Source organism: Myxine glutinosa, chromosome 3 (genome assembly GCF_964187855.1).
Source record: "Myxine glutinosa chromosome 3, kmMyxGlut1.1, whole genome shotgun sequence".
NCBI lineage: Eukaryota > Metazoa > Chordata > Myxini > Myxiniformes > Myxinidae > Myxine > Myxine glutinosa.
Genome location: NC_136263.1, coordinates 62,029,098 through 62,044,342, shown reverse-complemented (window position 1 = coordinate 62,044,342; position 15,245 = coordinate 62,029,098). Strand labels below are relative to the sequence as shown.

At 44.7% G+C, this 15,245-nt stretch overlaps 1 protein-coding gene across 9 annotated transcripts in view; it reads right to left on the bottom strand.

Moving 5' to 3' along the window:
• Positions 1-15,245, bottom strand: part of LOC137423509 (quinone oxidoreductase-like protein 1) — a 158,199-nt gene that overhangs the window by 30,956 nt on the left and 111,998 nt on the right. For all 9 annotated transcript variants that reach the window (XM_078774106.1, XM_078774102.1, XM_078774105.1 and 6 more), the window contains exon 7: positions 9,962-10,030. In XM_078774106.1, coding sequence (XP_078630232.1) covers positions 9,962-10,030 — 69 coding nt within the window. The remainder of the gene's footprint in view (positions 1-9,961; positions 10,031-15,245) is intronic.

Below are 15,245 nucleotides of genomic sequence, written 5' to 3'. Positions count from 1 at the left end.
TATGGTCACATAAAAACATAACAATCATGCCGTTTTCAATATTTTATTCTGAATAATTAAAGGTGAAATTTTTTGGGAATTTTAGGCATATTTGCACCTCAATTTAAGTATGGAGCTATAGGTCCATCACGGACAGTGTGGATGACGTTTATGTTTTCTAACGTACAGTCATTGTTCTGAGAAGACCTCTAGCGATCTTTGCGTCAATAACGTGTGTAGGACCCACGTGATCGGATCACTGACTCAACCCTACGTCTCATAGACCCTGTAAGCCGTCGTATGCGTTGCTGTGGCAGGTTGTTCCATTCCCGATGTAATGCACGTTCCAATTCATCCAGATTGGCTATTGGAGGGACCATCTTCGCAATTTGTCGTCCCAACATGTCCCAAACGTGCTCGAGGGGGTTCAGGTCAGGACTGTACGCAGGCCAGGGGATGGTTGTCACAGCACCTTGCTCCAGCAAGGCTCGGACGCGTCTCGCACGGTGAGGCCTGGCGTTGTCATCCATGAAGATGGGTCTGCTGGCGAGGGTGTGGTCATCGAAGTGCGGGATTACGGTGGTATTCAGGATTTCCTCGGCATATCGCTCTCCGTTGAGGTTACCTCGCACAGTTATCAGGTCCAACTTACAGTCATGGGAGAAGCATCCCCAGACCATAATCGAGCCACCACCAAAGGGTACCGTTGGTTGAATGTTTTTAGGTGCATACGCGGTGTTTTTGTGGCGCCACACCCGAACACGCCCATCTGTCACGTACAGCAAGAACCGGCTTTCATCCGACCAATGAACTCGCCTCCAAGACCGGATGTTCCATCCACGTCGCGCTAGGCACCATGCCAAACGCTCCCTCTGATATCGTTCTAGTAGCCTTGGACGCTTGATCACTCGTCTTGACCTTAAACCGGCCGATTTCAGGCGGTTCCTCACGGTACGGTGACATAGCCTTCTGTTGGGCAGCCAGTTGTCCTTCAGGAAATGGCTCGAGGCGAAGGGATATCGTCGCACCAGTCTCAAAAGCGCTCTATCTTGGCGGACTGTTGTCACGCGAGGTCTCCCAGACCTTGGGCGGTCCTTCACCGCATCCGTTTCCTGGTGTTTCTGCACCAACCGACTGATCACCGAATGGTGGTAACCAAACGTTCGAGCTACAGCTTTTCTGGACATTCCGGACTCGATCATGCCTATTATCCGCCATCGTTCTCCGTCCGACAACCGTCTACGAGCCACCATTACGAGAAAATGACCATGTAACCCCCACACGAGCTCAGGCGTGACTTGCAATAACCCGTGATGATAGTGCATTTACAGAACATCACGACCACGTGGATGATAACACGTGCTGCACGAGCGATGGGCGTCACAGATGAGTGCACTCATCTGCATTTCATCAATGGATAATTGCTAATGTCATACCAATCATTATTTGATCTCACATACCTTAGAATATATGCCAATGTATACATATACACAAAGAATATATATTAGGGGGTGCTTACCTTAATTCGTTGTGTAGGGGTGCTTAACTTAATTCTTTGTGTATAGATGGGAGGGTTATCCAGTCGGTCTTTTCGGAGAGACATCGTAAGAGTGTGAGATTTGTCAGGATTGAAAGAAATGTTCCACTTGTTTGCGCAGTCTGTGATTTTGTCCAGGTCTGCAGAGAGTGAGGAGGCTGCAGACTGCCGATCTGAGGGATGAGGAATGGAGCGGCAGAGAGTGGAGTCATCAGCAAAGAGATAGAGAGGATTTTCAAGAGAGTCAGAGAGATCATTTATGAAGACCAGAAAAAGCACAGGGCCCAGAACACTGCCTTGGGGAACTCCAGCCTGAACAGGAAGAGGAGATGAGAGAAACCCATTCAGGGCCACACGTTGACTACGACTAGAGAGGAAGTCCGCCAGCCATGCGTGGAGATTTCCATGGATACCAAAGGAGGAGGGTTTGGTGAGCAGAGCGGGGTGCCAGACTGTATCGAAGGCACGTGATATGTCGAGGGAGGGAGACAGCTCTAGTTTCCTGTTTGGCATTGAGGACCTCCATCCATTGTTGAGACAGCAGAAGCAGCATGTCCAGAGTAGAGTGACCTGGTCTGAAACCAAATTGATGATCAGAGATCAAGCCATTGGAGAAGAGGAAAGATTTCATATCCAAAGCAATGATGGATTCCATGACTATGCTGATAATTGGGAGAAGGCTGATTGGTCTGTAGTTGCTAGGATCTGTTTTTGCACCTTTTTTGTGCAAAGCGGTGATGTTGGCTGATTTCCAAGCAGATGGCAGTTGACCTTGAGCAAAAGAGAGGGTGAAGAGAACAGAGAGAGGGAGTGAAAGAGCGGAAGTACAGGATTTTTGGACCCGTGGGCTGATGCCGTCAGGTCCAGTTGTAGAATCAGAGTCGAGGGTTGACAGAAACTTTTCCACCTCGTCAGGAGGAAAGGACACGGAGTCCAGGAGCAGCTGGGTACGACTGGGTACGGTGGGTACAGAGAGGGATGGGTTTGGGACACAATATTTAGAGGCAAACACAGAGTTGAGGCATTCAGCTTTTTCACGTGCGGAGTCAGCTGTGTAGCCGTTTGAGGTAAGGGAGGGGATGGAGGGGGAACAAACACCAGAAACAGATTTGACCAGACGCCACCAGGATTTGGAAGAGGGAGACAGATAAGAGAGTTCGGTCTTGAGAACGGAGAGATATTGTTTCCTGGCTCTCCTGAGGGTGGACACACACTTGTTTCGGGCTTTGTGAAAGGAAATGAGATTTCCTTCCGTTGGATTTGCTTTCCAGGAGACGAAGGCAAGTTGTTTCTGGGCAACAGCCTCACCACAAGATTCCGTGTACCATGGATGGGAGGAAGGGTATGACAACTGAAGAGGAGATGGGATAAATCTGTGCATTGAGAGAGAGCAATTTACTTTGGAAGAATTCCCAGGATGAGTTGATGTCAGAGGTGGTAGAGATGGGAGACCAGTTGATGGCTGCTTGAAGACCATGCCAGTTGGCCTGAGTGAAATGCCAGACTCGTCGACGCTGAGGAGGCTCTCTGAGAATCGTCAGAGAGATGTCCACTTTAACAAGCACATGATCAGATGAGCCGATTGGAGCAGAAGAGCAGCAGCAGACATTTTCAGGGAAGTTAGTCATAACCAAGTCCAGAAGAGAAGATGCTCCGTTGACTGAGATCCGGGTCGGGAAATTGACAGATTGTGTCAGTCCCAGTGAGTCACAGAAGTCCTTTGCTGAGGAGCCATGGCTGGTGAGAGAGGTACCCACACCCAGCCAACTGGCATGGTGACAATTGAAATCACCACATATGAGGAAGAGAGTTGGGATGAGTAGATAGAAGTTGGTCCATATTATCAGACAGAGAGATGTAGATGGAGTCATCACTGTTTGGTGGGCGGTACAACACACATATGAACAAGAGGTGGGAGCGAAGGGGAAGCCGTAGCCAGAGGTATTCCTGGGGGTGAGGTGGAGAGAGTGCAGTGCAGGGCGAGTGAGGAAGAGAGTTTTGGATAAAGATAGCAACCCCACCTCCAGGACGAGGCTCAGGTCTATCATACCAGAGGAGGGAGTAACCCGGGAGAGATACTAAGGAATCAGACATCATGAAGGAGGAAAGTTTCTGTTACGCAGATCACGTTAAGCAGATCATAATTCTGGTTTGACAGAAGCAACCTGTATGGAGAGATCAGTTAAGTTTGAACGAAGGCCCCGGATGTTTGAGGTCCATACCGTTAATGAAGAGGAAGGGGGGGGGGCCATCAGATACAGAACAGGGGGGAGGAGGGGTAGGGTAAGATGTGGAAGAGGTGGAAGAGGTAGGGAGAGCTGTTGAAGGTGTGTCAGAGATTTCAGAATAGCACGGAGAGAGGGAAGGATGGGGCGGACAAAAGGTTTGATGGTGATTGGGTGAGGCACAATGAGGTGTTATTTGAGGAGGGGGAAGAGCGAGGCAGAAGGTTGGGGGAGATGGAGGTGAGAGTTGGAAGGGGGAAGAAGTGGGGAGGACGCTTTGAGGAGGGGGAATGAGAGGGGGGAAATTGAGAAGAAATGAGGGTGGGGAGATTTGAAGGGGAGGGGCGAGGGGGGAGTTTACGAGGGAAGGGACAAGGGGAGGGATTTGAAAGGGGTGGGATATGGGGGAGATTTGGAGGGGAGGGGTGAGGGGGGAGTCTAGGAGGGGAGGGGCGAGGGGGAGTCTTGGAGGGGAGGGGTGTGGGGGGAGTTTAGGAGGGAAGGGGCAAGGGGGGAGATTTGAAAGGGATGGGTGATGGGGAGGATTAGGAAGGGAGGGGAAAGGGGGAAGATTTGAAAGGGATGGGTGATGGGGAAGATTTGGAGGGGAGGGGTGATGGGGAAGATTTGGAGCAGAGGGGTGAGATTGGATTTTAGAAAGTGTATGATTAATGGGAAACGAACATTTATTGCAAAATGAGTTTCTTGAGACCTTCGAGTCAAAAATACGTTTAAGGACGCTGGAGGGAAGATGGAGTGCAGGAGAGTTTAGGGAATGTAGAAAAGAGGCACTAGAAGAGATGGAATTTTTTTTTGGGATGAATAGATTTGGTGAGCAAGTCGAAAGCAGCCTTTTAAAGAAGAAGAAGAAAAAGGTGTTATAATATATGACGGAATACAGAACTTGAGGGGAAAGTGTAAACATTTTAAGGTTAATAACAGTGAAAACTATCTGGGGAAATGGGGGAGAAACACGTGGTCGAAGAACGAACGAACGAATAAACGAATGAGAACAAAGAATAAGAACAGAGAAGAAAATGTTTTTTTTGTTGTTTTTTTTGTTGAGATTTTAAACAACGAAGTAGGCTATGGGGTGAAAAGACTGGGAAAAGCAGAGAACGAAAGTTATTGGAGCACAAACGACGGACCGCTGAGAGAAAAACAAAGCCTCAAGGTTGGACACTGTACAAGACAAGGCCTCAAAAGACACGACACGAATTAACACGATTTTCTATACAGGTATGAAAGATTTGCACCGAAAATCTTCCTCGGGACACAATATACGTACACACACCATAAAATAAATACAGTTATAACGAAAATACAAATGGGAACAATTACTTAACTTCGATTTCGATGGAGAGCGTGGACAGCTGCGAATAAACGAAACCTCGCCGGCAAGACCGGAAGCGGAAGGATGAATATTAAATATATTCATCGACATTATGTGGTATTATGTGTAAATCAGTGACAAAAAATTTCAATTTCAGCATTTATAAATTCAGGCTGTAACAACAGAATGTGAAAAAGTCAAGGGGTGTGAATACTTTCTAAAGGCACTTCATGGGAAAGCTTCCACACATTGATCCATTTGTAGGGAAGCTTCCAAGCATTGACCCATTAAATCATAGGGAAGCATCCATGCATTCATTAATACGATAGGGAAGCTCCATCATTAATTCATTAATAAGGCACCTTCTATTCATTATTTAATTAATTATTAGGAAAGCTTCCATCATTCATTCAAGGCATCTTCTATGCATTCATTCATTATACTATGGAGGCTTCCATTCATCAAATCAAAGGGGAGCTTCTCGGCAATTCATTCATTCATTAATAGGGAACCTTCTATACATTCATTAATGGGTCGGAATTTTGAACGAGGTACATTTGGGCCTCCCAGGGGTCCAATTTTTTTTTTTTTGGAATAGCTAAAAATCACCTTGATATCCTTAAAGCCCTAAGCCTGGGCTGTCAAACGCAGCCAAACTGACACTGATCGGCCCAGAGGTTCCGTTTTTATTCATGGTCAAAGTTTCCCTTCCTTGTTAGCATAACGTAAGAGACCACAATAAGGTCTCTTTGTAAACATTCCGTCACAAATGCTTCATTTCTGCATTTAAACATATAAGCAAAGTACCAAACATAGGCAAGACATTTATCTACTTGTGTTTTAAGTTTCAAGTTCCTACTCAAAATGTATGCTGGTTTATGTACCGACAAATATTGGCTATTTTTCAGTTGTTTTCACCCAAACCTGTGTTTTTTAAATTGCACTCTTGACAAGTTTCTGTCATTTTGCAAATATACTTAATAGAACCTCCAAAAAGCACTCAGGTACTCTACAATACATGTGTTAATTAACTGGAAAATTTGCAGTTTGGGCGTCCGCGTTATCTATGGTTGTGTCTTGAAAATAGCTCAATATCAATTGAGAAATAAATCTCTCTTACGTTATGGTACTACCACAAGCCAACAAATCATTCTAGCTACTAACAAAATGGATCTATTTCCATACAACCATCAAAAATCAGAAGGATATTGTTCCTCCAGCAAACGAAACTTGCAATAAAGTACTAATCATACCTTTTTTATATACAAAATAGCAGTCCACTTGTCATGTGTACTTTTTTTCTCCTACTTGGCATTCAAGCATGATATGGTCCTCGGCATGATATGGTCCTCGGCACACCTGAGCTCCTCACCACATACAAGGCTTTCATCCGCAGCTCAATGGAATACTGTTCTCCCCTATGGGCCGGTGCTCCTGCCTCACACCTAGCTCGGCTTCACGCTGTTGAAACCAAAGCTTTCAGAATTATTGGAATCTCCCGCGATGAAGCTATCTCTGAGGGCCTTTCACTCACTCACCGCAGGCAGGTAGGTGGTCTTTCTGTCTTCTACCGACTCCTCTCCGGCCTTGCACCCCCAGCTCTCTCTGTGCTCTGTCCCCCAAATATTCCTACAGGTCGCACAAGATCTGCCAGCAACCCTCTGATGGTTAAACTGCCGAAATCTCGGCTCTCTGCTCACCTTCACTCTTTCATTCCTCTTTTCTCCCGCCTCTGGAACAAACTCCCTCACTCCCTTCAATCCCACTCCTCCCTCCAGGTCTTTAAAACAGCTGTTCACCACCATCTCTTATCTTCCCCCATCCAAAACCTTGATCTTTTCTACCCCCGCTAATTCACCCCAGATCCACCTTGTTTGAAATTCCAACTTCTTTCCTGGAAGTCCTGGCAGTGTCCATATGTTTTATACCTCTCCCACCGCCCCCTTCCCATGCCCCCCCCCCCCCAAAGCCCTCGCCCTCTCTCAGATCTCTCGATGTCTCCATGTCTCCATGTCTCTCGGTCCCTGCTCTCAAATGTTGTGTTTGTGTCCTTCCCCCTCTCTCCCCATCTTGTCTACCGCTCCCGATGTTATATGTTTTATGTGTCGGTTTGTCTTTCTGTGTGATTAGATTAATGTTCGCTCTTTCACGAGCCTCGATCTTGTATACAAAAAAAAGAAAAAAAAAGAAAAAAAAAAAAGCTATTTAAATACCCACTCAAACATCTCAAACTCGACTCGGATGGCAATAGACTCGGATGGCAATACGGATGGGAAAAGACTCGGATGGCAATACCGAGATGGCAATATCGGATGGCAATAACAGATGGCATCCTCGGATGGGAAAAGACTCGGATGGCAATACAATTGACACTGTCATAAGAGATTTTATATCGTGGCATCACGTAAGAGACCGTTATCGGAGAAATACAATATTAGGCCCCTAAATCCAAAAATACATCATGAAACAGCTCATAAATACACTCAAAGCACTCTCAGGCTATGGATCGTTTGTTTCCATATGATATTTGTAAATATGGACATGTATGAAGTACTACAGTCAATGATGAACTGAAAATTGACACCAAATTTAGAGGGACTGACAGCAAGATCTTGATGTGACACCCATCAAAACCAGTTGGCAGTCATCCAACACAGCTCATTACAATCAAATACAACATATATTCTTGTTGAATACAATAATTAAGACATGTACAAAGCTTATGCGGGACTGCGGGTCTTTGTTTAATGTTCCGATAAACCTCTCGTACGTTACGATTTACGGGTCTCGTACGTGACACTGTACAAACTCGCACGCCATTGGCGGCCATGAAACGAGAACGACTCACGGCGATTTTGGCAAATACTTTCACATGTTCCTACGAATTAATCTCAAAATAAACCATGTCTTGAGGATCTATGACATCCTGGACAAGTACTTACGAGACCATGGGGTCCAACGCCGATCTCACGTATGATATTTTTTTGGATTTCTCCGACCAGACCGACGACCAACTTTCGCCAAACTTCTTGTTTCGCGCGGCGAGTAACTCGCTGAATACCCGGATGTAAACGCCGGGTAACAGGAAGTACCCGTATGTCGGCATTTCACGCCACAAGTTTTCGGTCTCTTACGTTATGGAGGAATGCTCTTCTTCCCGAAGATGCTGTTTCGGCTAGTTTTGCGTACTTAACGCACCAGGAGCATCCCGATCTTTTGAAATGGCATATAATTCAAGCTCATGTGATGGTCTGATGGTATATTTCACTTCGATATGCACTTACCTGGCTTACAGGGAGCATGACGTGCGTAACGTAAGAGACCGTTATTGTTTCTAAATTCACACTCAAGCTTGTTGCGTCTCAGAGAAACAAAGGAGGTCAATGATTTTTACAGAGTTAATACATACGTATAAGTGCTGTTTGTTGCGCCCTAAAGAAGAACTATGGAACACCCTGATATGTGTAAAACAGGGCTTATATAAATATCTCTAACGTTACGGTTCATCTGCTTCATCCTATATGAGGAGCTGTGACTCAGGAACTGACATGAGTAACACAAAAACATTCAGTAGAGTAGTTATATAGATCTACTTTTATTCCAGCTGTGAAAAGTATCTGAAAAAGGCTTTTATAATGAATGCATGGCTTTGAAGGGTAACGAAATACTAAAAAAAATGCCCTTTTTCACCATTTTTTAAGGTTCAGAGGCTTATAACATGTAGATAATTGATATAGTATATAAAACTATACATTTTCTGAAAGCCGTGATTGTGTTCTACAAGATGACACCTAAATGTACTAATTCAGAACATTTGGGACAAAGTTATATAGGTTTAAAGCAATCAATGTGTGTTTTTTGGGATTTGTACCTCGTTCAAAATTCTGACCCTAATAGGAAACCTTCCATGCATGAATTAACAGGGAATTCCATTCATCAAATCATAGGGAAGTTTCTATGCATTCATTAATTAACAGGTCAGCTTCTATGCATTCATTCATTATACTATGGAGGCTTCCAGTCATCATATCATAGGGAACCTTCCATGCATTAGTTAATTAATAGGGAATTGCTTCCAGTCATCAAATCATAGGGAAACTTCTATGCATTAATTAATTAACTAATAAGGAACCTTCCATGCATTAATTAATAAATAGGGAACACTCCATGCATTAATTAATGAACTATTAGGGAACCTTCCATGCATTAATTAATAGGGAACATTCCTTGCATTAATTAATAGGGAACATTCCATATTCATTCATTCATCAATAAGGCAGCTTCTCTGCATTAATTAATTAATAGGGCACCTTCTATGCATTGATTAGTTCATAAATAGGGCAACTGCTATTGATTCATTCATTCATTAATAGGGCAGTTATATGCATTCATTAATTCATTCAGAGGGGAACTTCTATGCATTCATTCATTCATTAATAGAGGCCCTTCTATGCATTCATTCATTAATAGGGAAGCATCCATCATGCATTCATTAATAGGACAGCTCCTATGCGTTCATTTTGTCAGTCAGTACGGAGTCTTCCATGCATTCATTCATTCATTCAGTGTAAAAGCTTTCATGCATTCATCAATTAGTGCAGAATCTTCCGTGCATTCATCCATTAGGAAATACCGTACTGTTTTTTTTTATCGCCAGGAGAGCTACTCCATATTGGTTTATTTCACTGTACAGCAATCCTGAAGGAGTGCAATTTATGTCCTAATATACTATGTTTGAATGTTTCCATTGATGTACCTGCAAAATAATAAAATGAAAAAGGAAGTCTCCAACGCCTTATTCATAACAAAGCTTCCACACATTAATTCATATGGAAACTTCCATGGACTAATTGGGAAAAGTTAAACATTTGCATCACACCACCTCACCGATGAAATGCGCATGAACAGCAACAAGGGTGGAGAGGCCGGACTGGGTGCAGCCAAGTGGAAGAATGCCTGTGCAATTGAAGAAAATATCAGCATGAAGCTATCTGCTAAACATTTCTAAGCAGATATAAAGAAACAGTCTCCCAACAATGAAATAATGGCAAGAAAATAAATACAATTAAGAAACAGAAATATCGAGACAATGTGGTTGTTTTACTGTAAAACAGTCCACTCTCACCAAACCAAATACCCAACAAGTCCTATCCAGCAATTAAAATAGGGTCCGAGGTAGACAATTTTAGCCAATTTGAATGCCAGCAATTCAAAAATACCAGCCCAACGACCCCCACCACCTCATCCTCAATTATTACCCCGCGTGCGTGAAGCGAAAATCGCACAGTTAAGCAATTGGTTCACTTTGTCCGTCTATCTATCCACACGTCAGCCGATGATCGAGGAACAACTTTAAACTCAAATCTGCAGTTTGGTATTACTTTGGCAAATTGAACGGAATCTCATCCCGAGCGCACAGATATGGTAATTATTTTAGTATGTCTACCTGTCTGACAGTCAAACACAATTGAAAAACATTCCAAACAAGAAACTTACTGTTTTTGAGGACGTCATGAACAAAGGACACAAACAACAGGCGTGAAGTATTACTTTAACGTGTTAAATAAGATGGTGTGAAAGAAAATATGAAAGGGGCGGTAAACTTCTGAAAATAAAATTATACAGCCTTTAAAAGCTTTATTACCTCCACTACTAAAGGTGGATGAGGTTATGTTTTCACCCCTGTTTGTCTGTCTGCCTGTGAACAGGATACCTCAAAAACTTGTGGATATCTCAGACAAAATTTGGTGGACCCGGTGGGGGTGTGACAAGGACGAATCTGTTTGATTTTGGTGAAAATCCCGATCCGGATACAAGAGTTTTTTAAATCAAGTGATTCTTCATCATCGAGTAATCGGTCCAAAAACGAGAAATAACATGGTATTTCAAAACATTGTGGACGAGTTATAACAAAACTTGGTGGATGAGTTGTGTAGGTGACAAGTACAAGCTGATTCGATTTTGGTTCAAGTCACAATCCACATCTGGCCTAACAATGGGATAGAAAACGCAAACTTGGTGGCGGTATGCACACTACCGAGTGTCGTTGTAGTTTTATTTTAGTTGAATTGTATGCAGGTACTTGTACACGAGAACACAAAATGCCTTCTTAGCATTTCCAAAAACCTCCAGTTGAGCAGTACTTGGACAAAATATTACGTCATTTTATGCCATCCAGACCAATCAACTACGCTCACTCTCTCAGCATTGAGGATATTGAGGTTCAGCGAAAATTGCGGCTTGGAGAAAATATAGATTGTGCTCGAAAACACAAAGCAAGAGTTAAAAAAAAATCCTTCCCATGTCCTTTTTCTCAAGACTGTGCATGGTCTATGAGCTCTAGTTTACCCAGTTCCACCAAAGAATCAAACACAGTATTGTAACATTTGATGTATGGGAATGAGAACTCATGTCCATTCACTTTTTTTTTCTTTTTTTTTTTGGTAAACAGAATCAAGGCTCATGTAAGAGCTAACACATTGAACATGAAAACATGCACAAACACATAAAACATACAATGAAGGGAGCAGGAGAGAAGACGGGGGGAGAGAGGGAAGCATGCAAGCACAACAGTAGAGAACAGGGACGTCGGTAGATCTGTGGAAGGTGGAGAGCAAGGGAAGGATGGAGGCCGGAGGGGTACACGGTATAAAACAAATGAACACTTCCAGGAATTTCAGGAAAGAAGTTGGTGATTGAAAGAGGTGGATTTGGGGTGTTTTAACGGGCGTAGAAAAGATCAGGGTTTTGGATGGGGGAAGACAAGAGATGGTGGCGAACAGCTGTTTCAACGACCTGGAGGGAGGAGAGGGATTGAAGAGTGAGTGGGAGTTTGTTCCAGAGGCGGGAGAAAAGAGGAATGAAGGAGTGAAGGTGAGCAGACGGTCTTGATTTTGGCAGTTTCACCAGAAGAGGGTTGCTGTCAGATCTTCTGCGTCTTGCAGGAATATTTGGGGGACAGAGCACAGACAGAGCAGGGGGAGCAGGCTGGAGAGGAGTCGGTAGAAGACAGTAAGACCACAAAACTGCCTGCGATGAGTAAGTGAAAGACCCTCAGAATCAGCTTCATCGCAGGAGATTCCAATGATTTTGAATGCTGTGGTTTCCACCACGTGAAGCCAAGCTCGGTGTGAGGCAGGTGCACCAGCCCAGAGGGGAGACCAGCATTCCATTGAGCTGCGGATGAAAGCTTTGTATGTGATGAGGAGCTCAGAAGTGCCCAGAAAGGACTTCACACGACAGAGGATGCCTAGTCGGCGACTGGCTTTGGAGGCTAGCTTGGAAATGTGGTTTTCCCAGGAAAGATCATGACAGATAGTGAGACCCAAAAGCTTGAGTGACAGAACTTCTTCAAGAGGATTATTCAGAAAGTGGATGGGAGGGTTGTCCAGACGGTCTTTCCGGAGAGACAAAGTGAGAGTGTGAGGTTTGTCAGGATTGAAAGAAATGTTCCACTTGTTTGACCAGTTTTGATTTCCAAGCAGGTGGCAGATGACCTTGAGCAAAAGAGGGTGAAGGGAATTGAGAGAGGGTGTGAGAGCGGCAGAGCAGGATTTTAGGTCCCGTGGGCTGTTGCTGTCTGGTCCAGTTGCAGAATCAGAGTCGAGGTTTGATAAAAACTTCTCCACCTTGTCAGGAGAGAAGGACACAGAGTCCAGGAGCAGCTGGTTTTGACTGGGTAATGTGGGTACAGAGAGAGATGGGTTTGGGACAAGATTTTGAGGCAAACACAGAGTTGAGGCATTCGGCTTTGTCACGTGTGGTGTCAGCTGTGTAGCCATTTGAGGTAAAGGAGGGGATGGAGGGGGAACAAACACCAGAAACAGATTTGACCAGATGCCACCAGGATTTGGAGGGAGACAGGTTTGAGAGTTCAGTCTTGAGAGTAGATAGATAGTGATTCCTGGCTCTCCTGAGGGTAGAGACACACACACACACACACACACACACACACACACACACACACACACACACACACACACACACACACACACACACACACACACACACACACACACACACACACACACACACACACACACACACACACACACACACACACACACACACACACACACACACACACACACACACACACACACACACACACAGCTGTGTGAAAGGAACTGAGATTGCCTTCAGTTGGATTAGCCTTCCAAGAGGGAATTGCTAGTTGTTTCAGGGCAACAGCCTCACCACAAGATTCAGTGTACCATGGAGGGGAGGAAGGGTATGACAACTGAAGACGAGATGGGATAAATCTGTGCATGAGAGAGAGCAGTTTACTTTGGAAGAATTCCCAGGAAGAGTTGATGTCAGAGGCAGTAGAGATGGCAGACCAGTCCAGATGATTGATTGCTGCTTAAAGACCATGCCAGTCAGCCTGAGTGAAATGCCAGACTTGTCGAAGCTGAGGAGGCTCTCTGAGAACGGCCAGAGAGATGTCCACTTTAACAAGCACATGATCAGAAGAAATGATTGGAGCAGAAGAAGAGCAGTAGACATCTGCAGGGAAGTTTGTCATAACCAAGTCTAGAAGAGAAGATGCTCCGTTGACTGAGATCCGAGTCGGGAAATCAACAGATTGACACTGAAATTGACAAATTGACACTTAAACTACTTTCCTGCACAATGGGTAATCCACTCAGAACTTGCGGTCATGGACATACAGACATGAAATGTAACCCAGCAAAAGTAAAAAATAAATATTTATTCACCTGCAAAAATTATGCTAATGAATGTGATGGATATGCAGATAAAGTAGTGATACAAGAAAGCAATGGAAAGAGTTCTCCACAAGGCATTTCCATGATACGAAGCCTGCACCAAACCTCCTGTCCATTGATGCAGATTTATCTTGTAGCTTAATGCACCGTCACACAACCCAATATTATAGACCGATTGCACTTAAACAACCCGATGTGTACCCCGGTTTAGAATAGGTACACCGTATCCCTGCGTGTCGTAAGAGGTGACCAAAAGGGTCGGCGTCAGGAAGGGCATCTGGCCATTAAAACATTGCCTGAAAAAGAGAACCATGACAATTACAACCACATGCGGGCAGGGTGCAGCCCGAAGTACCCCGTGGGGGACCCCACTCCCTCCCGTCAAAACTCAAGGTGGGGAACCCGATCGAAGCAAGGGTGGAAATCACTCCATTTATGACGACGAAACGTCTGATGCCCGACGTGCAGATCGGTTTCTGAGGTTTGGGACATGGAACGTAGGGACAATGACAGGGAGATCAGGAGAAGTGGTGGAAGTATTGGTCAGAAGAAGAGTGGGCATATGTTGTGTGCAGAAGACAAGATGGAAGGGAAGTGGTGTGAGAATGGTGAAGGGTAGGCAGGGACAGAAATACAAGTTTATTTGGCAAGGGTGCCCAGAAGGCATGAATGGTGTTGGTGTCCTGTTTTCTGAGGAGTTTGTAGACAGTGTAGCGAGTTTGACGAGAGTGAGTGAAAGGTTGATGATGGCGAAAATAATGATTGGAAAGCTCTTGGTGAACGTGATCTCAGGATATGCTCCGCAGGTTGGTCGGAGCGATGAAGAGAAGGACAAGTTCTGGTGTGCGATAGAGAAGCTGATGGAAAACGTGAAAGATGAGGAAGTTGTTGTGGTAGGAGGAGACCTAAATGGACATGTGGGAAGGAGTATGGACGGTTTTGAGGGAGTTCATGGGGGTTACGGATATGGTGTGAGAAATGGAGAAGGTGAAAGGATTTTGGAGTTTGCTGATGGAGCCGATTTGTTGATTTGTAATACTCGGTTCCAGAAAGAGGATAATAAGCTTGTTACATACACGTCAGGTGGGTCGACGACAACCGTTGACGACCTGCTGGTGCGTAAGCGAGATAGGGGGCACCTCCGGGACACAAAGGTGATCCCGGGGGAGGAGACTGTTTCACAGCACCACTTGGTTGTCTGCGACATAAGGGTGAAAGGTGCGAGGAGAGCTCGGCAGGTGAAGTACCAACCGAGAATGAAGGTGTGGAGGTTGAAAGAGGTGACAGTGAGGGAGGCATTAAAAGAGGCTGAGTATGGTAGAGGATTATGTGGTTGAGCTTGAAAGTGGTTGGATGTCAATGAAAGATAGTCTGTTGGGAGCCGTTGGTGAGGGATGTGGATGGACAAAAGGACCGAGGCACTCAGAAACATGGTGGTGCGATGA